The sequence below is a fragment of the Lycium ferocissimum genome, chromosome 5, assembly GCF_029784015.1.
Source record: "Lycium ferocissimum isolate CSIRO_LF1 chromosome 5, AGI_CSIRO_Lferr_CH_V1, whole genome shotgun sequence".
Lineage (NCBI taxonomy): Eukaryota > Viridiplantae > Streptophyta > Magnoliopsida > Solanales > Solanaceae > Lycium > Lycium ferocissimum.
In genome coordinates, this window is record NC_081346.1 from 1364443 (window position 1) to 1387766 (window position 23324).

Consider the following 23324-nt stretch of genomic DNA (forward strand, 5'->3'; position numbering starts at 1 on the left):
TTTTTCTCTTTCTATTTTATATATACATATATAGTAATTGCACTTTTATATAGATTTTAATATCTAAAATTTAAATTTAATATATTAAATTAATATAGTCTAATTTAGTCGAAAGATTAACAAAATTGACTCTCGAGAAGCAAAACGTGACAATTATTTTGGCACGGACGGAGCATTATTTTTTGTTTCCTAGTTGATGTCCCGAACCAAATTGGGGCCATGGATAATTGAGATTTGTGCCGTGTACGACTCAATAAAATTGAAAATAGTCCTTTTTAAAAAAAAAAAAAAAAAATCATTTGCGTAGCTCAAACCCGAGATTAGTGGAGATTCTATTTATCCCACCTCAATGTTTAATCCTATTTCTATTTTCTTTTGTTGTTTCTTTTAGTTTGGAACCACTCCTCTCTTGTCTGCCTATTCCGTGTATATTATTCATTAATGTTGCTTTATTTCTCTAACGAAGGTGAAAATGCTTGAAAATAACAACTTTTTAGTCGTCAAACACTAAAAGAAGTATACATAAGTTGTAGGGATTCAGTAACTCAGTTAATTGACTATCTGAACTTTTACCTTATTGATGAGGATTCGAATCCCCACATTATAATCCCCTTCCCCTACACCTATGTAAATAATAATTAAAAAAATATATACATAAGTTTATAGGAACCTCTCTTATAACAATTTGTTCTAAACTTTCATATTTTTCATCTACAATATCTAGGGTGTTTCCATTTCCAAAGTTTGCATCCACTAAATCACGCCCTTGACGCGACACGCATCTTTTTAGTTGGAACATGTTTGATTTTAGAAGGAATGTTTCTGGTGTGTTCACACACCCATTTGCCTTCTCTTTTTTCCCCTCACGTTATATGCCACATCCCTCTTTTGCTTAAAGCATGGGCACAAAAAACATAACCACCTCAGTTAATCTTAAAAAACAACAACATGGTCAAAGAGGAAAGATATTTGTCAGTGGTTCATCAAAGCAGCTTCTATTTCTCAGACCAAATGCACCAGAAAATTAGCTCCTGGTTGATGATGGCCTTGTCAAGAAGAGAAATATTGTTGTTTTGCACAATTCTTTTTAAGAGAATGTTTGTTTTCCCGAAGAATTTGCTTGTCAATGAAATTCCACTCATAAGTAGGTTCACAACATGATCCAAATTCCATTCTCATCGAGGTTAAGATACCAGTAGAGTCCTGTTCTTCTCTTTAGGTTCTGAAACACTTGATGGTTTGTTTATGACTTATTGTTCTTATAGTGAGTTTAAAGGAATGGATTAAAGATGGGAAAATTTCATAAATGACTACATTTTAAGGGTTAAAAATCTGGCATAGCAACATTTTGCTTATTTACGGCTTGTAGCTACTTTTTTGTTTGCTGTATTCATTTTTTTTGCTGTATTCAATTTTTATTTTCACTGTATTCATGACTAAAATAATTTTTTCTCACCGTATTCATGAAATAATTATCTGTATTCATAAATTGGCTTATTTTATTCATGAATACAACAAGTAAAAAACTGAATACATACACACCAATAATTACACAAAAACATCGTATTTTTCGATATGTATACAACAGATACAGGCGAAAAAAACTGAATACAATATAGATACACCAAAAAATTAATAAATACAAGTGAAAAACATTGTATACACGGTAAATATACGACAAATATAGCGAAAAAATTAATGAATACAATGAATTGTATGCTAAAAAATTAATGAATACACTGAAAAAGAAACTTGATTTTTCAGATCCGGTACCGGAAAAGCCACCGTCGGCCAAACTCCGACAAAGCAACACTTGTCGACGATGAAGATCTGATGTATATGGAGTGCCCCGTTTTTTGCAGATCTGTCAACGATTTTCAACGACGATGTACACTTTTCGACGACAATGAACACTTTTCCAGATCTGTCAACGATTTCCGGCTGCTCGAAATTTCGCAAAGAACAACCCTTATGGCGGCGTCAATGTTCAGTTGGGAAATTTTTGTTTGATTTTGTATGTGGAGTGCCCCGTTTGTTGCTTTCCTGAAAACATTCATTACAAAGTACAGTAATAAGGGTCTGGTTTATGAATTATCCCAACTACAGCAAGAGTAATAACTTCCTCAATTTGAATTTATGTGTCTTTGATGTTATTTGAAGAGCTCCAGCCAAGATCTGCTGTAAAAGTTCGCCGGAGAAGGACGAGAGGCCAATCGGTGAAGATCCGATGTATATCCGGTCAGATCCGGCCAAGATCTGACCGGATCTGACCGTAAAAGTTTGCCGGAAAAAGGTCGCCGGCGACAGAGCATGGGTGGGGGAGAGGGGGGAGAGAGAGATGGGAGGATTTGGTTGGAAGTGAATAATGTGATGATGGGGTATTTTATTTTATATATATATATAGCTATAAGTTGTATTTATCATATAATTATTAGCTATGGAATGTATTTATTTTAAACTATAGCTACTAAATATAAATATGTACTAATGTTAGTTATGCTATGTAGTTATCCCATTAAAGAAACACATAATAAAATGTCGATCCAAATTGCATAATGGCTGGCCTCCACTTACTCTAGTACAGGCAGTAGAACATTTTGAAATGGTTTAAAATGAACGACTCTACTGATACGCAACATCACCATCATAAAGAAAAATAACTACAAAATAGAATCATAAAGAATTACGTCAAAAATAATTGCTCTAGCAAATTTGAAGAAAATTCATCTGAGAAGTGATCTTGTCAAATGTTCGCGCGCTGTTGCCAAAGCTTGAGTAATAGTCTGAAAATTGCAAGACACATTAAGATAAAACAAATACTTCAAATAAACAGAGAAAGCCAAGATGATGAACATTTCAACTAAGTTGTTTGAGAACAAAACTAGATACATATTTGCAAGAAGTCTTCAAATCAGTTCAGCCATTGGATACATTTACTGTTTGGTTTGGATTCCTTCAACTGATTAATATGCAATAGCTTCTTATTTAAAGGCTATGCTACAAGAACTTCACGCTAACAAGCCAACTTGGGTGGTTGTGGGGGTTTTGGGGGGGGGGGGGATGCGCTGAGGAGTAGTTGTTGTAAAACTAACTACTATAATCTAACAAAAAATGAATTTACTATGAACATTACCAAAGCAGTTGCTTTTTTTTTTTTTTTTTTTTTTTTGGATTGACATGGGAACCGGCAGCCGCTACCCTTTGGGTGCGCACAGGGTAAACCCAGCTCCTGTGCAATAGCTCGCAAACCACACAGGAGAGATAACCAGCACTAGGCAAACATCGTGCGACGAGCTCGACCCAGAAGGCAAATCCCCAGCTGTCGTTGGCAGGGGGTTTCGAACCTGAGACCTCCATTATGAAAGCCCCATGCTCAACCAACTGAGCCACCCTTGCGGGTCAAAGCAGTTGCTTTCTTTATAAGCTAAAGAAGGCGCCCGGGGCATTTTGGGACAATCTAGGAGATTTCTAACTACAAACCTAGTCTAGAAAACATTAACTGCAAAATGGTTCTAGCTAAGCCTAGAGTATGAGACGTTTTAAAACATTGCCCACTAGAAAATTTCCGGTGCCCCACTGCCCCTTTCAGTTTCAGCCTAAGCAACATTATAGACCAAGAATGGCTTGATTTTCAGACCTTTGCAAGGGATGTTTTGTGTGTGTGTGTGTGTGGGTGGGTGGGGGGGAGGGTGTTGTTAATTACGGGATCTATTAAGCCTGTTATCTGTCCTATAATCCATAAGATTGATGAACCTTTATAAGAAGGCAAGGAAAGGTAAATTGATTCTACAATCCTAACAATTATACCGCCATTAAAGTATGATTCAGCAATAGAAAGAACATGTTGCTTACCTGTTCGGACAAGGGTGCTCCATCATCCATGTTATGACTGGAGACTTTTCCAGCAATAACATTACCATCAGTTTCTAGCACCATCCTGCAGCATGCATTCCAAAAAACCAAAAAGCTTCAGTAAAAATGTCGATTGTAGAAGTTGGAACAGAAGGCAACAATGCAAAGTGGTTAATAGGATGAATATGGTACTTGAACCATAACAGTAATAGTAGTTGTTAATTATCTACTTTGTAAAAGCTGGCGGACAACTAGACCAATAAAAGTATCCTATGACAAGAGAGCTAGATTACAATCAAAATACTGAAGGAATTGCATTTGAATAAACACTCTTTCGGTTCACTTATGAAACGAATGTCAAATTCCCAAGATATCAAAACCTGTTATTCCATCATGGCAAAAAATAAGAAGACAATAAAAACCGGCAAACTAAAGCTTGGATTACGGCACAATGGAGCAAAATTTCCTGGTGACAACAGCATAGAATAAATTTATTCTGCTCTGCAGTGAGCTAATTGTTTACACCCTCCAACTAGCAGCCATGCGTTCAGCTTTCACATGAAAAATCTGTTTGTTTGATTTCCATAAGATACGCCCAAAAGCTGATGAAAATGAGCATGTCTGTCTAATAAGAAGTATGGTACTCTACCTTCTCCGGTTCTCTCTTTATTTTCAACTCTTTCTTTTTCTATATAAGGGAAGGAAATGCAAAACTACTGAGGGGAACCCATATCCATGGCCAAGTCAAAAGCACATTGCAATACTGTCCTTGGTTTTACCTATATAGGTGATTTTATACGTGTACAAGCATTATTTAGTTTTTGCAAGAGGATTTTCTCCTTTACCTGAGAACCATTTAGGTAGGTAAGAGAGGTAATGTTGTTTCGGGTGATTAAACAAAATGCATCCACAATGCAAGCCACTGTCCAGTCCTACAAGAGTGTGGACGGACAAATGTTAAACAATGAGTTTCTTATATTCTTTTCTTTGATAACCGAGAAATTCTCCCGCGCCAGTGTCGGTTCGTAACTAGGAATTTGTTGTCTATCTGTACAACAAATAAAGACCCAATACTCAAGAGTAACTACCATGGAGTCTCCTGTAAAAAGTCTGAACACATATTTGCACAGAGGATTCTCTTCAACTTCATTAACGCAGGCTAAATTCCTATTTGCATTTACACTCAACTCCAAAGCATTGCGCCAATTATATCTTGTTTTTATATTCTTTGGCTTGAACAAGTAATAAATTTAATATTCCATGACAACAACAAAACAAGATATGGAAAGTGAAATACTGGGGAAAGCCAAAGACTACATGCTAGACTTACCCTCCATCCACAATCTCATCAAGGCATAAAAGAATAAGATCTAAGTTCTCAAGTGCTTCCCTCTGGTCAACGTTATTCCTGAAACAATTACACGGTGGATTAATCAGCAAATTTGCACAGATCAAGAGATCTCAATTCTGAAATCACGGAGAAGTTTTAAAGCCTTTACTAAAAATACCTTAGGAGAAGGGTAACTGCATCAAAGAAACCCTGAAGTACAGTGGCTAGAATTAGTTCATTTTCCTCATCACCTCCAGTGACAAAGAAGTGGAGGTCTTGCACAAACTTGTAAACAATAATGTTGTTCTCAAACATTGTTATTTCAGCTGCAGATAGAAAATTTAAAAGGTAAGCCCAAACAAATTAAGCACATTCAAAATCAAACCTTTCACAGTAGCTAGAGAAATCAGAAAACCGACAAAAATGGTCCTTTATATTTGAGGGTAGGTTCAAAATAGTCCCTTAAGTATGCACTTAACAGTTTCAGTCCTTTAAGTTTGCCAAAAGTTAACACTTCTAGTCTCCAAAAAATATTTATGAACTCTGCCGGTTAGATATGACGGAAACAATGGAAAAAAATGATTTAACTATAAACACCAAGAAGGTCCCATCAAATCTTAAAATATGCAACACAAAAGAACGCTAACACTAAAAGATATTAAAAATAGCAAAAATTACACCTCAAAAGGCTGCACACCAAACTCTAGAAATAAATTAAAAATAGCAAAAACTACAAATATTGTACCTCTAAATGTGAGTTCCCTCTAATTTCCTTTTTTTCATAGTTCCCATCGAATCTAACCGATAAATTTCAGTAAATATTTTACGGAGACCAAAAGTGTTAACTTTTGGTAAACTTAAAGGACCAAAACTGTTAAGTGCATACTTTAAGTAAATATTTTACGGAAGGACCAAAATTGTTAAGTGCATACTTTAAGGACTATTTTGAACCTACCATCAAACATAAGGGACCATTTTTGTACTCTTAGTGAGACGACGAAGAACATCAGGAAAATATGGTTATCACCAGAATCCACCGGATACTGAATAAGAAAGCAAATGCAACTGTATTCCACAGAAGCATGCTAAGTAGAAATTCAGACATGAAGATCGAAGATCATTCAAGCGAGAATAGATCTCTAAGCAATACCTTCGGTCCGAGCATTTGTCTTTTGAGTCTTGGTGAAAATGGACTTCTCAAAGGCAAGCTTGGCGCTGTTAGTCGGCCAGTCATCAGAATAGTATTTAACAGCTACACGCTTCCCTTCCGAATCCAAAAGAAGTATGTTCTTTATCACAGGACAAGAATCCTACACAATCAAACAAATCACCATTCACTCACATCAGGCAAGTACCAAACTACTCCCTCATCCATTTTTACTTGTCCAGTATACTAAAAATGGATGTCCACTTTTACTTGTCCAGTTTGGAAAACCAAGAGATAATTTACCATTTTATACCTATTTTGCCCTTCTTATTAATTATTCGATTGTTAACTTCAAGGAATAGTTATTGGATGCACAACTTTTAAATCATGTTAGATTGTCATTTTATTTATTGCGAAGTCAAACATGGACAAGTAAATATGAACGAACGAAGAGAGTATCTTATTAAACAATTTCTTCCTCAATATACTAATTTCTAAAAATTAAACCGTGATATGTGCTTCTGTACCGAGTGAGATCTAATTGATTGAAATCAAAAGGCGATTGAGCATTGAAATATCAGATCTTGCGAAAAAATGTAAACTTTATTGAAGAATTCTTATTTTAGTAGAAATAAATCTTGCACAAAATTTAAAAAGTGCTAGAGATGAAGAGGAAGAAAACGTACGTGATTTAGAAGGAAACCAGCCATTGATGAAAGAAGGATTCACTACGGTGAAAATTTCTGGTTGATTTGCAGTGAAGGAGTGCTGTTTGTGTCGGATTTGGAAAGTGTGGGGGGTGATTAGAATAAATATTTTTTGGTGAGGCTAATATTGGGCCGTTAATGAGGGATTAGCGTGATGAACCTTTTGAGAGTTCAATCAAAGCCCAGCCCATCTCTATAGTGTAGCAATTGCACTCGATAGCCCATTCTTAAAGCTATATATTCATTTTTCTTAAATTATTTAACTTGTAGCCGATTTGGTAAACTCTTCCTCCTCCTCTTCGACTTCAAAAGTTTTGCTCAGTGTTCATTAACAAATTTCATGACACTAAGTGTTATACGACTAGAATATGTAATGTTCTTTTTGTTCCAATTGTTTTAGTTATCTTATTGTAAACTCCCTTAAATTTCTTTATAATTTGGACTAATTTCGTGCTAAAAAATAATAAATGAAGTTGAGGTATTGTGGATGAGGGGAAAATGAGTAAAATGATATTCATGAATAATTTAAGTTTGGATGATGAAATAGATAATGTACCATGAGTGAAATAAAAATGAGGTGGAGGTACTATGAGCAAAATAATTGAATGAGTTATCAAAGTTCAGATAAGATAAGAGTCCGAAGTTTTAGAATGTCAAACCAAACTCTAAATTTGCTTGCACAGGCAACATGTCAAATCTCATATATTTTATTATGAACTTAGGCCCGTTGTCTGAAGTTTATAGCTTCATACGCGGATTCTTCAATTTCAGTTAATCTGAAGTTGATGTTGAAGGCACGAACTTACAAAAATTAATATACTTTGGCTATGAAGATCCTCAAATCGGCTATTGTGCACTTGCCCCGTCTATATTTGTGAGGCCCTAGGCATTTCTTTTTCTTTATAAATTTTGTTTTAGAGAAAATTATAAACAAAGAAAAGTAGTGCTTATTCATTTGCTCATAGATTGATGAATCTATCACTCTTGTCTAGTTGATGAATCATGTTGATCAGACCCTTACGTTTTGACTTTGACATGGTTGCCATGACCACAAAATTCTTGTTTTAAAGTACATTTTGAATCCTAAGTTAGCTAGTAGTAATTCTCATGTAGTTTAAAAAATAATTAATTTATCTTCATAAAAGATGTATATTTCATACAGTTAATTGTACGAAGAAAATACAAAAAAGGACAACAGTAATTAGGAAGCCATTGAGATTCAAATTACAAATTGACCACTGAATTTTTTGCTCAAGATCAAACTAAGTGTCAAAGCAGCATTTGGAGTAAATAAACTAATAAGAGTAAATTTAAACCAAGAGTTAGAAGATTAAACCATCCATGAAAACTACCTTACTCTTTCTTTTTCTACAAAACATTTACTAACAACAAAATTTCTTAAGGACCCACTATACATACTCTTTAACTCATACAACATCAAAGTACTCCAATTTAGCGTAGGACTAAGGAGTGTAAAGTGCAGGCCCGCACTTGCATTTCCAACCTTCAGGTTCGTAATTAGTGTACTGAACTCCAACTCGACCCGTGTTAGTAGGTACTTGTATGGCTTCACAAGGCATACATCCATAGCATTTGTGCTCACAGCTTGGTGGACTTGATCCTAGCATTACCTTCTCTTCTTTACTCACACTACTATTTTCTTCTTCTTCCTTCACTTGTCCTTGTACTTCAGTGCTCATATTTCCCTAGGGGGAGAAGAAAATTGAAAAAAAAAAAAATTGTTTAGTTCGTTTCAATGAACTGATTAAGTGCCAGTTTGGCCGGGGATAGTTTGGCTTTTTTTTCAAAATATTATTCCAGAAAACTGTTTGGACATAGAATTGTTACAATTTTCATTTTTTGGAATTCAAGAAATTTCAAAAAGTTAATTTTCATTCCAAATCAATCTCAAAAAAATTCAAAAACAACTCTAATTTGTATTCATATCTAAACACAAATCCAATATTTAAATACTCCACCATTTTCAACTTGAAAACAAATACTTACTGCCACTTCCTTTCAAATTTCACAATTCTTATGTCCAAAAGCCCGCCTAAGAAAAAAGAGAAATCAAAGACAAAGGATTTTGAGAGTTACCTCATTTGTACTCAATTTGTTCTGAAGAGATTGTTGATTTGGTGCCAAAGGCCTGCTTCTAACACAGGCTAAACAAAGTGCAAATATGATTAAGAGAAAACAGCAAAATTTACCCTTCATTTTCTACCTGCACACCAATGTTTATAGGCAGTGAAAGTCTTGAAAGAGAAAGAGACAGAGCTATCAGACAAAAACAGAGGATTTAGAATAATTGAAGATTGATCATTTGGTTCACTTCAAGTGTGTACATATCGTGATAGCTTTATAAAGGAAGCAAAGGAAAAATAGGAGGGTCAAAATTCTCAAACTCCCATTTACCAAAAAGCTCCTTGGATTTCTCTAAGCCTCCCTGTAAGTTTTTGTATCGGTAAAAACGAAATCTTTGCTTCTCAAACAAGTGATAGTATTATCTTTTCCTGCATTTTTCTGGCAAAAAGCCTACAACTTTACAACTTTTTTTCCTTGAATAATAGTATTAGTTGTACTACTAGTCTTATTTTGACAACTCAATTCAACTTATGATTAATCTATTTTCTTTCTTTCTTTTCTTGTTCCTCTATGTACACGTTGCTTCAAATCTTGAAATGAAACTGGAAGTACCCTTTTTAGGTTGTAAGTAAAACCTGAATACAGCAGCCTATAGAAATGGCAGGTTAATTAAAAGGGAAAATTGTGGGTGCCTAGACTGCAGAGCCACCTATTCCCTCTTTTGGTCACATTCTTGAAACTGGACAAGCAAAAAAAAATCTTTCTTTAAATTTTTTTCAGTTTTTAATTCAAGAAATAAGTACACAGAATCAATATCTGATAGATTCAGTACCAAAATGATTTAAATCTGTATTAGTAAACAGAACTTAAACAATAGGCTGAATACATAGCCAGCCCATTAATATTTTGTGGCAAATTTTGAAACTTTTTTTTTTGCATTTGTTTTCATTCATATATTACACAGTTAAGTTAACAATATAGTAATATATTTCATCTCCTTTAATTATACGCTTTCTCCTCAATAAGTCGTAAAAATTCCAAACATTTTCTACTTGAGGTTGATGCGTATAATTAAACTACTTGAGGTTGATGCGTATAATTAAAAGAGATGTCATATTTATGCGGTCAACTTAACTACCTAATAGACGAATGAAAACGCGCAAACTTTTTTCCAAAATTTAAACTGAAAGTGTCTAATTGGAACAATTTATTAGGAGTTTAAGTGTTCAATTAAACGAGGGATTAGTTCGAGTGTCTAAATGGAATATCCTAACAAATTTAAAGAGTTCACTATATATTAAGCCTAAACAAAAAATGTATTAACTACTTAGTAGTTAACTACTTTCATAGATAGGGAAGCAATGTGACCCAAAAAGTTCTTGTTATCCAAAAAGAAGAGCTTGATTTTCTATTGGACCATGCAAGGGTTTCTGAATTTTATTTTACCAAAGAAATGAAGCCTTCCATTGACTTTTTTACTATTAGGCTAAAGTTAAACTAAGTGAAGTAAGTGCAGCTGATTGCAGCATCAGCATTGAATAATGAGTTGCAATAAATAATGGAGAAGAATGAGGAGCCAATAATTAAACAAGCTTTTCTTTTGTTTGGTTCTTTTAACATTTGAGGTAAGAACTGTGAAACCAAATCTGGGAAGCAAGTACATATAAAAGGAAAGCTGATAAGTACCATTCAATGCACTGTTTTTCATTTTCTTTTGCTGTAGTACTAGCTGATGAGTGGCAGTGAAGTAGCATGTCCAGACAAGTCAGGTAGTAGGAATGTAATATAACAGCCTATGTTTTCTTGATTCAAGAAATTACAGTTTATTGAATTCTTGATTATTTACATCTTAAGTGGATTTTTAAATATAAATACATGATTTGAGTCAAAATTATTGAATTCTATCGAATGCGTAGACGAAGTTGTAACTCGTCTAAAAGATTGAAGTTAATAGTAAGACCAATAACCAATTTGGTCAGTGTGTTCTGCAGGAAATGGTTATTAGTGAAATTGAGGGATGTTGGTGGAGTTAAAAGTATGGATTAAGACAGGTTAGGTAAACAACATCATGTATATTTCAGAGTGGTTTCATTTTGGTACTGTTTATGGAGTATCATTTTCATTGACGTCAATCAGTGAATGATTTGATGATACACTGTGGTTTCTGTCATTCAATGACCATGCTTTCTGTGTTCAAGTTGAACAGTTTAATATATTGGGCTTAAAATATACAACACCTAAAAGAGAAAATTGTAGTAGTGTAGGTATTAAAGGCTATACGCTAAAAAACCTTTTTTCCTTATATGTTGGTGCGTCTAATTCATTTATCCAACTAGCTAGCCATCTGGTCCCAATCAAATTCTAGCTGAAATTTGTGGTTTTGATCTTTCTTTATGCCTATTCTCACTTTCGGGTACAGTAAAGGAGTGTGCATGAAGCCATGAAGCAACAAAATGGCGATTGTTAGTGGACCCGCTGGGCAGATGCAAATTCATAAATTTTTGTAAATTGTTCTTTTAGAACATCTATTACTAAATGACCTTTTTTTTTTTTTTTTTTAAATTTCCCTTAGGAGTAAGTTATGAACCATTTAAATTATGATCTAAAGATCTCTTTTGAGTACACTAAAAATTTTATGCATAAACATTAGAAGTCGATCTAAAGTTATGTAAATAGCAAATGATAGACAACAGTATCATATTTTATCTGAAAAGAATGAGCAACAATGTTGTCTGAAAGGGAATTTCTCAAAGGTTAAATTTGCACAATTTTTAAAGGGATAAAATCTAAATGCGGTGGCTTAAAAAATGGAGTGTTTGCATAAATCAGCCGTTTTAGTATAGTATTCTTAATTTGCCAAGCAGGCAGCTGGAGTAGCTGAGTTGGTTAGAGCGTGTGGCTGTTACCACAAGGTCGAAGGTTCAACCCCTTCCTCTAGCGAAAGTGTTTCCTTTATTAAAGGACATTGAGAGGTCCCAACAAAAAAAAGGGTTGAAAAGAGCGTACATTTTCTATATGTATGATACAGTTTATATACATATATACACTTTCTATACAAGAATGATACAGTTTATATACATATGTTGGAATTAGTTGAAAAATGATTAGAAAATGAAATTATTTTGAGAAAGGCTAAAAAATTACCTTTCAAATTCTTGGGCTATCGGATGTTAATAGTTTCACCCCGATGGCCATTTGTGTCCTTTTCCCTTATTTTTTAATCTTTAGAGATGCTATTCAGGCCCCAAGGTGTGATACAGTTTATATACATATATACACTTTCTATACAAGAATGATACAGTTTATATTCATATATTGGAATTAGTTGAAAAATGATTAGAAAATGAAATTATTTTGAGAAAGGCTAAAAAATTACCTTTTAGATTCTTGGGCTATCGGATGTTAATAGTTTCACCCCGGTGGCCATTTGTGTCCCTTTCCTTTATTTTAATCTTTAGAGATGCTATTCGAGCCCCGCGTGGGATAAGGTCACAGACACTTTATCCTCTCCAGACTCCACATTGTGGGATTCACTGGGTATGTTATGTTGTTGTTGTTGTTAAGAGATACTACTCAGGCCCATGTTGCTTTATGCAGGATTTGTGTCATTTGCATTATTTCCCTATTTTGTGCTAGTCTTTAATTTTTGCCCCTTAAAATAGAACTTATGTGTATAAGGAAAATTACGCATCATAATATCCGCAAGTTATGTCAGCGTCCTTGAAGAACTTATGCCCATATCGACCAGTCAATTAAAGAAAATACACAAATACCCCCCAACGTATACTCGGATTAATTATGACGCATCCAATCTTTGCGGACGACCTATTACCCCCTGGCCTTATTTTTTCTGTATTTTTGTAGCCTTTTTCGGCTGACGTGACACAAAAAAAAAAAATTGATGCCCAGTTGTACAGTGGAGAGTGTTGCACACTCTCTGCCACATCGGCGCCACGTCAGTGCCACGTTGATACTCCATTACTCATCTACTATAATTTCTTCTCTGTTTCTTTCTCTCTCTATAGATATATGGATATAATCACTGCCTCCGCGGCGGCGGAGGTTCGGCGTCGTTCTTATTAAAGACATATGAAATGGCTGATGATTCACAAACATATGATATTGTATCATGGACTCAAATTGGTCATAATTTTGTTGTTTGGAATCCACCTGAATTTGCTAAACATCTTCTTCCTACTTATTTTAAGCACAACAATTTCTCTCCGCCATTCGACAACTCAACACTTACGTATGTATCATATCTCTCTCTCTTTCTGTATTTGTTTAGTTCTTTATTAGCTTTTGACTTATGTTGGAAATGGGTTCAGTTGAAGAAAATTGAATCTTGAAATTGAAGAGTTTAAGATCAAAAAATTGAATCATTGAGTTTATTTTCTATTTTTAGAAATGGGTTCAGCTTAATATTGGATCTTTGAGTTGATTTTCTATCTGTTGAAATGGGTTTTGCTGAAAAAATGGGTTGAATGTGTGTGTGTTAATGGAGAAAGAAAATAGGTTGGTTGATTTCTTAAAAAGATATGTATGATTGATGATGAAATTGAATGTGTGTGTGTTAATGGAGGAAGAAAATGGGTTGAATGTATGTGTGTGTTAATGGAGGAAGAAAATGGGTTGGTTGATTTCTTGAAAAGATATGTATGATTGATGATGAAATTGAATGTGTGTGTGTTAATGGAGTAAGAAAATGGGTTGAATGTGTGTGTGTTAATAGAGGAAGAATATGGGTTGGTTGATTTCTTGAAAAGATATGTATGATTGATGATGAAATTGAATGTGTGTGTGTTAATGGAGGAAGAAAATGAGTTGAATGTGTGTGTATGTTAATGGAGGAAGAAAATGGTTTGGTTGATTTCTTGAAAAGATATGTATGATTGATGATGAAATTGAATTATGTACGCTAATAGAGAAGAAAATGGGTTGAATGTGTGTATCTTGAAAAGATATGTATGATTGAGAAATTAAATGTGTGTTTGAAAGAAAATGTATGTATGTGTGTGTTAATGGAGGAAGAAAATTGTTTGGTTGATTTCTTGAAAAGATATGTATGATTGAGAAACTTGAACTAGGTGTGAATATGTAAAAATCTAGTATTAAGATGATATTTTATCTATATGAATCCATTCTTGGTGAATTCGGGTGGAGGATGGTCGTTTTGAAGTCAAACCAATTAGTGAAGTTCTTAAGGCCTCTTAAATTCGCCTAAGTTTTGGTAGGTCTGTCTTCTGGGCGATTTTCATGAAAATGTGTTGTGAATTTGGAAACACTTCCTCAATGAAAGTTGTAGATATTTGAAATAGCTTTCCAACGGTAGGTCGCCCAGCCCAAACGGAGTTACGTACAAGAAGTTATGTCCATTTTACCGAACACTGTGCAGAACCGATACCCGTCGCTTGTGCAGGCGCGTGGGGGCGCGTGCGATGGCCCCGCATCGCGGGCCGATCGCGCAAGTCTGAGTATTGAGCTGCAGAACATTGCGCGATGGTCCCGCATCGCGGACCAATCGCGAATCGGGTCGGATTCAGGTCAAAAAGTCGGGTTTACGCGTTTTAGTTATATTTAAGGTTTGGGGTTTATTTCCCCAGCACCCCATTCACGAAAATTTACCCTAAAGTCAATAAGAACAAGTCCCAAGCCTCAAGAACCATACAAGGTAAGTGTTACCATGATTCTAGGTTGAATTCAAGTTCTTAATCCCTTTCTAACATGATTTTATGATCAAAACCTAGGGTTTGCAACATAATTCTTTCCAAAGTAATTCAAGCTAGGGTTTGGGTATTCTTCATTAGAAAAGTGATTTGTTAAACCTTGTTTAACAAATTAAGGTATGTCTCCCCTTTTAAAAATCTTATTGGTGATTTGTATGTCTCTTTAAAAATAAAATCCTTTTTGAATATAAAGGTAATTGATATGTCTCTTTTGCAAACTCTCTTGAAAGATTGATTCTTTATAAAAGCATGTGTTGAATGATATGATGAATTGGTTTTACACTCTCGAAATTTATTACATGTTTTGATTAATGGTTAATGTGCGTGAGGGGACAAGCCCACATTAAATCTAGATTGTAACAAACCCTATATATGTATGTGATATTATGAATCATTTTCTTCTATAAGAGATGATCAGTGATGATGGTTAATTTTTGGTATTGATGATTTTACAAAGGAACTATGATAAAGTAATTATCTATGATATTATGGATTTTCGTAATGGCATAATGAACTTTAATGCTATTTGATGGTGTGACTATTTTGAGACAAATTGTGAATCGGCTTCTATGCTATGAATTTGTTGTTGTGTTTGGCCTAGCTACTCGGGAGGAAGGGTAGCCACTATGGATCCTAGTGTGTCATTGCCTAGCCATTCGGGAGGAAGAGTGGCCACCGGGGTTCGCTACCCGGGGTGTGATTCAAGCCTAGCTATTCGGGGGAAGGATAGCCACCGCCGGGTTCGCTACCCGGGGGTTGATGTATGCCTAGCTATTCGGGAGGAAGGATAGCCACCGCGTACTACATAGTCCGGATTCGCTATTGATTCTTGGGGATGTGATTTATGCCTAGCTATTCGGGAGGAAGGATAGCCACCGTGTACTACATAGTCGGTGTGGTGCGCTATGCGCGATATGATTGATTCTTGAGCCCGTATTGGCATGTGTGACATTCTTATTCTCTTATGGAATTATTGATGACTATCTTAATTGATTAAAAAGGGCATATTTGAAGTTGTAACTTAACAAGAGGCTTTATAAATGGGTTTTGATACTTATTATTGGGATACATAAACTGAATAACTACCCTTATGTTGATTTCATATGATTTTCAAGACTGATTTCTTCATGTATTATTTTACTCTATTTTCGTATTATTCATTGTCCCCGAGGCACTCACTGAGTACGAAGTACTCAGGCATACCATTGTTGTTTTTGATGGTATGTTAGGTAACGAAGAAGAAGCGGGTTCGTGATACTCCGGGTGCTTAGGAAGGACTTGCTGTTGCGGATAATTTGGTGAGCCCACACATTCGTTCGTGGGACACCCCGTTGATTTACTTATTTGTTACATTAGTTGTCCGGCCGCGTCCCGATGAGTCGACTATTAATCCTTTATCTTAGAAGCTCCCTAGTATACATTTGTGGGTAGTTATTGAGTTATTGATTAACTCTTGGGCACGTTGTTATGTTTGACAAGCATAGATAACTAAAGACTTCCGCTGATTTAATTCTTATATGCGTGATTCGTTTACCTTTATTTTATAAACTGTTGGAGGCGAATGTTGAACCTGGCGGGTTCAAGTATTATTATGGTGTTGCTTAGGTTCTTCCGATGTTGTTCATGACGTCGGATGCCGGTCACGTCTAGGGTGGGTTTTGGGGCGTGACAAGCTTGGTATCAGAGCCTAGGTTTAAATACGTCCTAGGATTATTGTCGGTGTACGTGGAGCCGTGTCTAGTGGAGTTTTCCTTGTGCGGCTTTGATCACCACGCGCATGACCGAGAAACTCCCGGGACATTTATAGGTGTTTCCTATTCTTCTTGATTCTAGATTGTCTTTGTAGAGCTTAAAGTCCTTTCTAGGATCGTTCTAATTCGCTCATTAATTCGTGCCTTGCGGAAATGACTCAGACGCGATCCAAAAATGGTAAACGAGGACGTCCCGCAAAAGTTAACCGAAATCTTGGGGGCGCGAATGTTGATAATGGAAATGATGCTGGAAACCAAGCACCACCCCCAGCACCGCCTGCTTCTGCTGTTCCTGTTGCGGGTGTGCCTGAGATTGGTACTATGCAGACGGCCATTCAAATGTTGACTGCTTTGGTTGTGGCTCAACAACAGCGTGGAGGTGTGGGACCTCATGGTGGTGGCAGATTTAAGCAGTTCCTAGACTTAAAGCCACCAGAGTTCTTTGGGTCACGAGAGGTGGACGACCCCCAACACTTTTTAGATGAGACCTTTAAGGCATTGAGGGCAATGGATGCCCAGGATTCAGAAGCTGTGAGGCTTGCTTCGTATCAGTTGAAGGATGTTGCTCACGTATGGTTTGAGATGTGGGAATCTGAGAGAGGTGACACTGCTTTAGCTCCGACATGGGCTGAATTTGAAGAGGCGTTCATGGAAAGGTTTTTGTCTGATGAGGAAAGAATTGCTATGGCTACGAAGTTTGAAAAGCTAGAGCAGGGTAATAAGTCGGTTCGTGAGTATAGTCTGGAGTTCACTCGTCCGTCAAAGTATGCTTTATACATGATTCCGACCGAAAAGCATAAGTTGACTCGCTTTGTGAAAGGCTTGGTACCACGTATCAAGTCTTGTTGCTATGTCTCCTACTTGCACTTTCTCATCTCTGGTCGGGTTTGCTGAACAACAAGAAAGTTGGAAAAATGAAGAGAGGGTGGATCGAGATCAAAACAAGAAGGCCCGATCGGCGGGTGGTTTCAGTGGTAATAATTATAGGGGAGGGCAGAGTAAAGGGTATTCTGCACCTGCTCAGTCTGGAGCTTATTCGCATGCTAGTGTGCCTTCTGGTAGGCAAGGCCAGAAAAACAATAATAATAGTAAGTTTTCGCAGGGAAGTAGTCGCCCGCCAGGGTGGGAAGAGCGTATTTGTCATCATTGTGGGATTAGAGGCCACATCAAGAGGGAATGCAGAAAGTGGCTACGTGAGGTGGCTGCTATGAATAACCAAAAGAATGTTCCGTCTGTTTCTGCATTTGCTAGAAATCCGCCTGCTGGTAATGATAACAATAATAATCATAATGCTCGTAACAACGGCAAAGGAAAGGAAGTTGCTAATACCTCTGGTGGAGGGACAGCTCGACTTTATGGGCTGACTCGTAGGGAGGCAGCTGAGGCTTCTGACGCTGTGGTTACAGGTATCCTTACCATCTGTTCTCATGATGCTTACTCATTGATTGATCCGGGTTCAAATTTATCCTATGTGACTCCTTATTTTGCTCTTGATATGGGTATGAAATCCGAACCTTTGTTGGAACCCTTTGCTGTTGATACACCTTCGGGTGTTCCTGTTATTGCTTCTAGAGTGTATAGAAATTGTGTTGTTGTGATTAAAGGCCGTGAGACCATGGCTGATTTGTATGAACTTGAGATGGTGGATTTTGATGTAATTATGGGGATGGACTGGTTGTCTGCGTGTTATGCTAATGTGGATTGTCGTCATAAGTTAGTTCGTTTCGCCTTTCCCGAGGAGCCTGTTATTGTGTGGGAGGGTGAAATTGCTAAGCCAAAAGGTAGATTTATTTCCTATCTTAAGGCTCATAAGATGATTACTAAGGGGTGTATTTACCATTTAGTTGCTGTGAATGATACAAAAGCCGTAGTACCCGAATTTGCATCTGTTCCCATAGTCAGTGATTATCCCAAAGTATTTCCTGAAGATCTTCCTGGTATTCCTCCTGATAGGGTTATTGATTTTGGGATTGACGTTATCCCCGACACCCAACCTATTTCTATTCCACCTTATCGTATGGCTCCAGCGGAGCTAAGGGAATTGAAGGATCAATTGAAGGACTTGTTGGATAAGGGCTTCATCCGACCAAGTTCCTCACCTTGGGGTGCTCCAGTCTTGTTTGTTAGGAAGAAGGATGGTTCCCTGAGAATGTGTGTTGACTACCGTCAGCTTAATAGAGTGACCATTAAGAATAAGTATCCCTTGCCTAGGATAGATGATTTGTTCGACCAACTTCAGGGTGCTAAGTTCTTTTCGAAGATTGACCTGAGGTCTGGATATCATCAATTGAAGATAAAAGAGGAGGATATCCCGAAAACTGCTTTCCGTACTCGTTATGGGCACTTTGAGTTTTTAGTCATGTCGTTTGGCTTGACTAATGCGCCTGCTGCATTCATGGATTTGATGAACCGTGTTTTTAAGCCGTATCTAGACCGATTCATTATTGTGTTTATTGATGACATTTTGGTGTACTCTAAGAATCGTGAAGATCATGCTAATCATTTGAGGATAACTTTGACAACACTTGAGGAGAACGAGCTGTATGCAAAATTCTCTAAGTGTGAATTCTGGCTTGATTCTGTGGCTTTCTTGGGCCATGTGGTGACCGGGGACGGCATTAAAGTAGACCCTCAGAAAATTGCAGCAGTGAAGGATTGGCCTAGACCCACTAGTGCAACGGAAATTCGTAGTTTCTTGGGTTTGGCAAATTACTACAGGAAATTCGTGGAAGGTTTTTCATCTATTGCCTCGCCATTGACTAAGTTGACGCAGAAGACTGCTAAGTTTCAGTGGTCTGAAGCTTGTGAAAGGAGTTTCCAAGAGCTTAAGACAAGGTTGACTTCGGCTCCTATTTTGACGTTACCTTCGGGGTCTGGTGGATATGTGGTGTATTGCGATGCTTCTAGAATTGGTTTGGGTTGTGTGTTGATGCAAAACGGTAAGGTGATTGCTTATGCGTCGCGTCAGTTGAAGAAGCATGAGAAGAACTATCCGACTCATGACTTAGAGTTGGCCGCTGTGGTATTTGCTTTGAAAATTTGGCGTCATTACCTGTATGGTGAGCATTGTGATGTTTTTACTGATCACAAGAGTCTGCAGTATATCTTCAAACAAAGAGAGTTGAATCTCAGACAGAGGAGGTGGTTGGAGTTGTTGAAAGATTATGACTTGAACATTTTGTATCATCCTGGTAAAGCTAATGTGGTTGCTGATGCTTTGAGCAGGAAATCTATGGGCACGTTGGCTTATTTGCGTGCACATGAAATCCCCATGGGGAAGGAAATTCGAAGGCTTGCTAGTCTTGGGGTCAGACTTGATGAAACTGAAAATGGAGAGTTAGTGGGAATCACGCCATCACGGTCTGATATTATAGAAAGGATTAAATTCAAGCAATATGATGATGAACTTTTGGCAAAGCCGAGAGATGGAGTAGAAAGGGGTGAGTACACTTCATTTACTTGTTGGTACGGCGATAGTGTTCTCGCGATTGCAAGGACGATTGTGTGTTCTTGATGTTGATGGTCTTCGACAAGAACTAATGATGGAAGCTCATAGTTCTAAATATTCGGTTCATCCGGGATCCACCAAGATGTATAAGGATTTGAAGCAACACTATTGGTGGAAGAGCATGAAGGTTGATATCTCTAACTTTGTGGCTAAGTGTTTGAACTGTCAACAGGTGAAGGCCGAACATCAAAGGCCGGGTGGCTTGACTCAAAACATTGAGATTCCTCAATGGAAGTGGGAGGTGATAAATATGGACTTTGTTGCAGGCTTACCTCGCACAAGGGCCAAGTATGATTCAATTTGGGTGATCGTGGATAGACTCACGAAGTCTGCCCATTTTCTTCCTGTAAAAACGTCATATGCTGCGGCAGATTATGCCAAGTTATATTTGAAGGAGATTGTTAGGTTGCATGGTGTTCCGACATCCATCATATCTGACAGAGGTACGCAATTTACTGCTCATTTCTGGCAGACGTTTCAAGAAGGTTTGGGGACTAGAGTGAAACTGAGCACTGCCTTTCATCCTCAAACTGACGGGCAAGCAGAGAACTATTCAAACTTTGGAGGATATGTTGCGTGCTTGTGCAATCGATTTTGGAGGAAGTTGGGATGAACACCTACCTTTGGTGGAATTCGCTTACAATAATAGCTATCAAGCTAGTATTCGATGGCTCCTTATGAGGCTCTTTATGGGAGGCGTTGTCGGTCTCCAATTGGTTGGTTTGAACCAACGGAAGTAGAGTTGTTGGGTCCCGATTCAATTCATGAGGCGATCGAAAAGGTAAATCTTATTGTGCAACGACTAAAGACCGCTCGAGTAGACAAAAGTCTTATACGGACATAAGGCGTAGGGAATTGGAATTTCTTTGTTGGTGACAAGGTTTTCTTGAAAGTGTCACCTATGAAGGGGGTAATGCGTTTTGGCAGAAAGGGCAAGCTTAGTCCTCGCTACATTGGTCCTTATGAGATTACTAGAAGAGTTGGGGAGGTAGCTTATGAGTTGAGATTACCGGCCCGAATTTGAGCCGTCCATGGTTCATCCGGTGTTTCACATTTCGATGTTGAGGTTGTATAAACCTGACCCTTCTCATGTGTTGAACCATGAAGAGGTTGAAATTGATGAATCCTTATCTTATGAAGAAGAACCAGTTCAGATTTTGGATCGCCAAGTTAGAAGGTTGAGAACAAAGGATGTTGCGTCGGTCAAAGTGTTGTGGCGAAATCATAATACTGAGGAAGCTACTTGGGAAGCGGAAGAGGACATGAAGAAGAGATATCCTCACTTGTTCCCTATTTCGGTATGAGTTAAGTTTTGAACTATTTGTGCACAAGGTGATTGTGTGGTTAAAATTCATGTTGGTAAATTACCTTCCTAGAATACTATCCTCATTCGAGGACGAATGATCTTAAGGGGGGGGATAATGTAACACCCCGTAAACTTGAACTAGGTGTGAATATGTAAAAATCTAGTATTAAGATGATATTTTATCTATATGAATCCATTCTTGGTGAATTCGGGTGGAGGATGGTCGTTTTGAAGTCAAACCAATTAGTGAAGTTCTTAAGGCCTCTTAAATTCGCCTAAGTTTTGGTAGGTCTGTCTTCTGGGCGATTTTCATGAAAATGTGTTGTGAATTTGGAAACACTTCCTCAATGAAAGTTGTAGATATTTGAAATAGCTTTCCAACGGTAGGTCGCCCAGCCCAAACGGAGTTACGTACAAGAAGTTATGTCCATTTTACCGAACACTGTGCAGAACCGACACACGCCGCCTTTTCAGGCGCGTGGGGGCGCGTGCGATGGCCCCGCATCGCGGGCCGATCGCGCAAGTCTGAGTATTGAGCTGCAGAACATTGCGCGATGGTCCCGCATCGCGGACCAATCGCGAATCGGGTCGGATTCAGGTCAAAAAGTCGGGTTTACGCGTTTTCAGTTATATTTAAGGTTTGGGGTTTATTTCCCCAAAGACCCCATTCACGAAAATTTACCCTAAAGTCAATAAGAACAAGTCCCAAGCCTCAAGAACCATACAAGGTAAGTGTTACCATGATTCTAGGTTGAATTCAAGTTCCTAATCCCTTTCTAACATGATTTTATGATCAAAACCTAGGGTTTGCAACATAATTCTTTCCAAAGTAATTCAAGCTAGGGTTTGGGTATTCTTCATTAGAAAAGTGATTTGTTAAACCTTGTTTAACAAATTAAGGTATGTCTCCCTTTTAAAAATCTTATTGTGATTTGTATGTCTCTTTAAAAAAAAAAAAATCCTTTTTGAATATAAAGGTAATTGATATGTCTCTTTTGCAAACTCTCTTGAAAGATTGATTCTTTATAAAAGCATGTGTTGAATGATATGATGAATTGGTTTTACACTCTCGAAATTTATTACATGTTTTGATTAATGGTTAATGTGCGTGAGGGGACAAGCCCACATTAAATCTAGATTGTAACAAACCCTATATATGTATGTGATATTATGAATCATTTTCTTCTATAAGAGATGATCAGTGATGATGGTTAATTTTTGGTATTGATGATTTTACAAAGGAACTATGATAAAGTAATTATCTATGATATTATGGATTTTCGTAATGGCATAATGAACTTTAATGCTATTTGATGGTGTGACTATTTTGAGACAAATTGTGAATCGGCTTCTATGCTATGAATTTGTTGTTGTGTTTGGCCTAGCTACTCGGGAGGAAGGGTAGCCACTATGGATCCTAGTGTGTCATTGCCTAGCCATTCGGGAGGAAGAGTGGCCACCGCTGGGTTCGCTACCCGGGGTGTGATTCAAGCCTAGCTATTCGGGAGGAAGGATAGCCACCGCTGGGTTCGCTACCTGGGGTGTGATTTATGCCTAGCTATTCGGGAGGAAGGATAGCCACCGTGTACTACATAGTCCGGTGTGATGCGCTATGCGCGATATGATTGATTCTTGAGCGATATGATTGATTCTTGAGCCGTATTGGCATGTGTGACATTCTTATTCTCTTATGGAATTATTGATGACTATCTTAATTGATTAAAAAGGGCATATTTGAAGTTGTAACTTAACAAGAGGCTTTATAAATGGGTTTTGATACTTATTATTGGGATACATAAACTGAATAACTGCCCTTACGTTGATTTCATATGATTTTCAAGACTGATTTCTTCATGTATTATTTTACTTTATTTTCGTATTATTCATTGTCCCCGAGGCACTCACTGAGTAC

General features: G+C 37.3%; 3 protein-coding genes and 1 long non-coding RNA gene across 4 annotated transcripts; 2 read left to right on the forward strand and 2 right to left on the reverse strand.

Annotated features, from left to right (window-relative positions):
• Window positions 1-2535: 2535 nt before the first annotated feature.
• On the reverse strand, window positions 2536-7186 carry LOC132055329 (coatomer subunit zeta-1-like). The gene is made up of 6 exons (XM_059447091.1): window positions 7016-7186; window positions 6333-6492; window positions 5361-5508; window positions 5183-5260; window positions 3853-3937; window positions 2536-2783 (listed from the first exon to the last, which is right to left on the reverse strand). The coding sequence occupies exons 1-6, from the start codon at window positions 7037-7039 to the stop codon at window positions 2724-2726; spliced, it is 555 nt and encodes a 184-aa protein (XP_059303074.1). The 5' UTR covers window positions 7040-7186; the 3' UTR covers window positions 2536-2723.
• A 1027-nt stretch (window positions 7187-8213) lies between these two features.
• On the reverse strand, window positions 8214-9676 carry LOC132058059 (EPIDERMAL PATTERNING FACTOR-like protein 6). The gene is made up of 2 exons (XM_059450625.1): window positions 9134-9676; window positions 8214-8742 (listed from the first exon to the last, which is right to left on the reverse strand). Exons 1-2 carry the CDS (start codon window positions 9251-9253, stop codon window positions 8500-8502), a joined length of 363 nt encoding a protein of 120 aa, XP_059306608.1. The 5' UTR covers window positions 9254-9676; the 3' UTR covers window positions 8214-8499.
• A 4577-nt stretch (window positions 9677-14253) lies between these two features.
• LOC132058060 (uncharacterized) lies at window positions 14254-15488 on the forward strand. The gene is made up of 4 exons (XR_009415175.1): window positions 14254-14653; window positions 14725-14792; window positions 14869-14964; window positions 15449-15488. It is a non-coding gene; the product is annotated as an uncharacterized LOC132058060 (long non-coding RNA).
• Window positions 15489-16751: 1263 nt separating this feature from the next.
• Window positions 16752-20719, forward strand: LOC132058603 (uncharacterized). Its single transcript, XM_059451060.1, has 3 exons — window positions 16752-17362; window positions 17439-20038; window positions 20478-20719. Exons 1-3 carry the CDS (start codon window positions 16752-16754, stop codon window positions 20717-20719), a joined length of 3453 nt encoding a protein of 1150 aa, XP_059307043.1.
• The last annotated feature ends 2605 nt before the right edge of the window (window positions 20720-23324 follow it).

What these genes read in the sequence shown, in the direction of transcription:
- LOC132055329 (XM_059447091.1), bottom strand. Translation starts at nt 7,039, where the DNA reads ATGGCTGGTTTCCTTCTAAATCAC. An exon ending in CTGGTTTCCTTCTAAATCAC is followed by an intron (nt 6,493 to 7,015) that starts GTACGTTTTCTT and finishes TTGATTGTGTAG; the next exon opens with GATTCTTGTCCTGTGATAAA. An exon ending in GACAAATGCTCGGACCGAAG is followed by an intron (nt 5,509 to 6,332) that starts GTATTGCTTAGA and finishes TTCTATCTGCAG; the next exon opens with CTGAAATAACAATGTTTGAG.
- LOC132058059 (XM_059450625.1), bottom strand. Translation starts at nt 9,253, where the DNA reads ATGAAGGGTAAATTTTGCTGTTTTCTCTTAATCATATTTGCACTTTGT. An exon ending in ACAAATTGAGTACAAATGAG is followed by an intron (nt 8,743 to 9,133) that starts GTAACTCTCAAA and finishes TTCTCCCCCTAG; the next exon opens with GGAAATATGAGCACTGAAGT.
- LOC132058603 (XM_059451060.1), top strand. Translation starts at nt 16,752, where the DNA reads ATGACTCAGACGCGATCCAAAAATGGTAAACGAGGACGTCCCGCAAAA. An exon ending in GAGTTCACTCGTCCGTCAAA is followed by an intron (nt 17,363 to 17,438) that starts GTATGCTTTATA and finishes CCACGTATCAAG; the next exon opens with TCTTGTTGCTATGTCTCCTA. An exon ending in GAGAGATGGAGTAGAAAGGG is followed by an intron (nt 20,039 to 20,477) that starts GTGAGTACACTT and finishes ATGCTGCGGCAG; the next exon opens with ATTATGCCAAGTTATATTTG.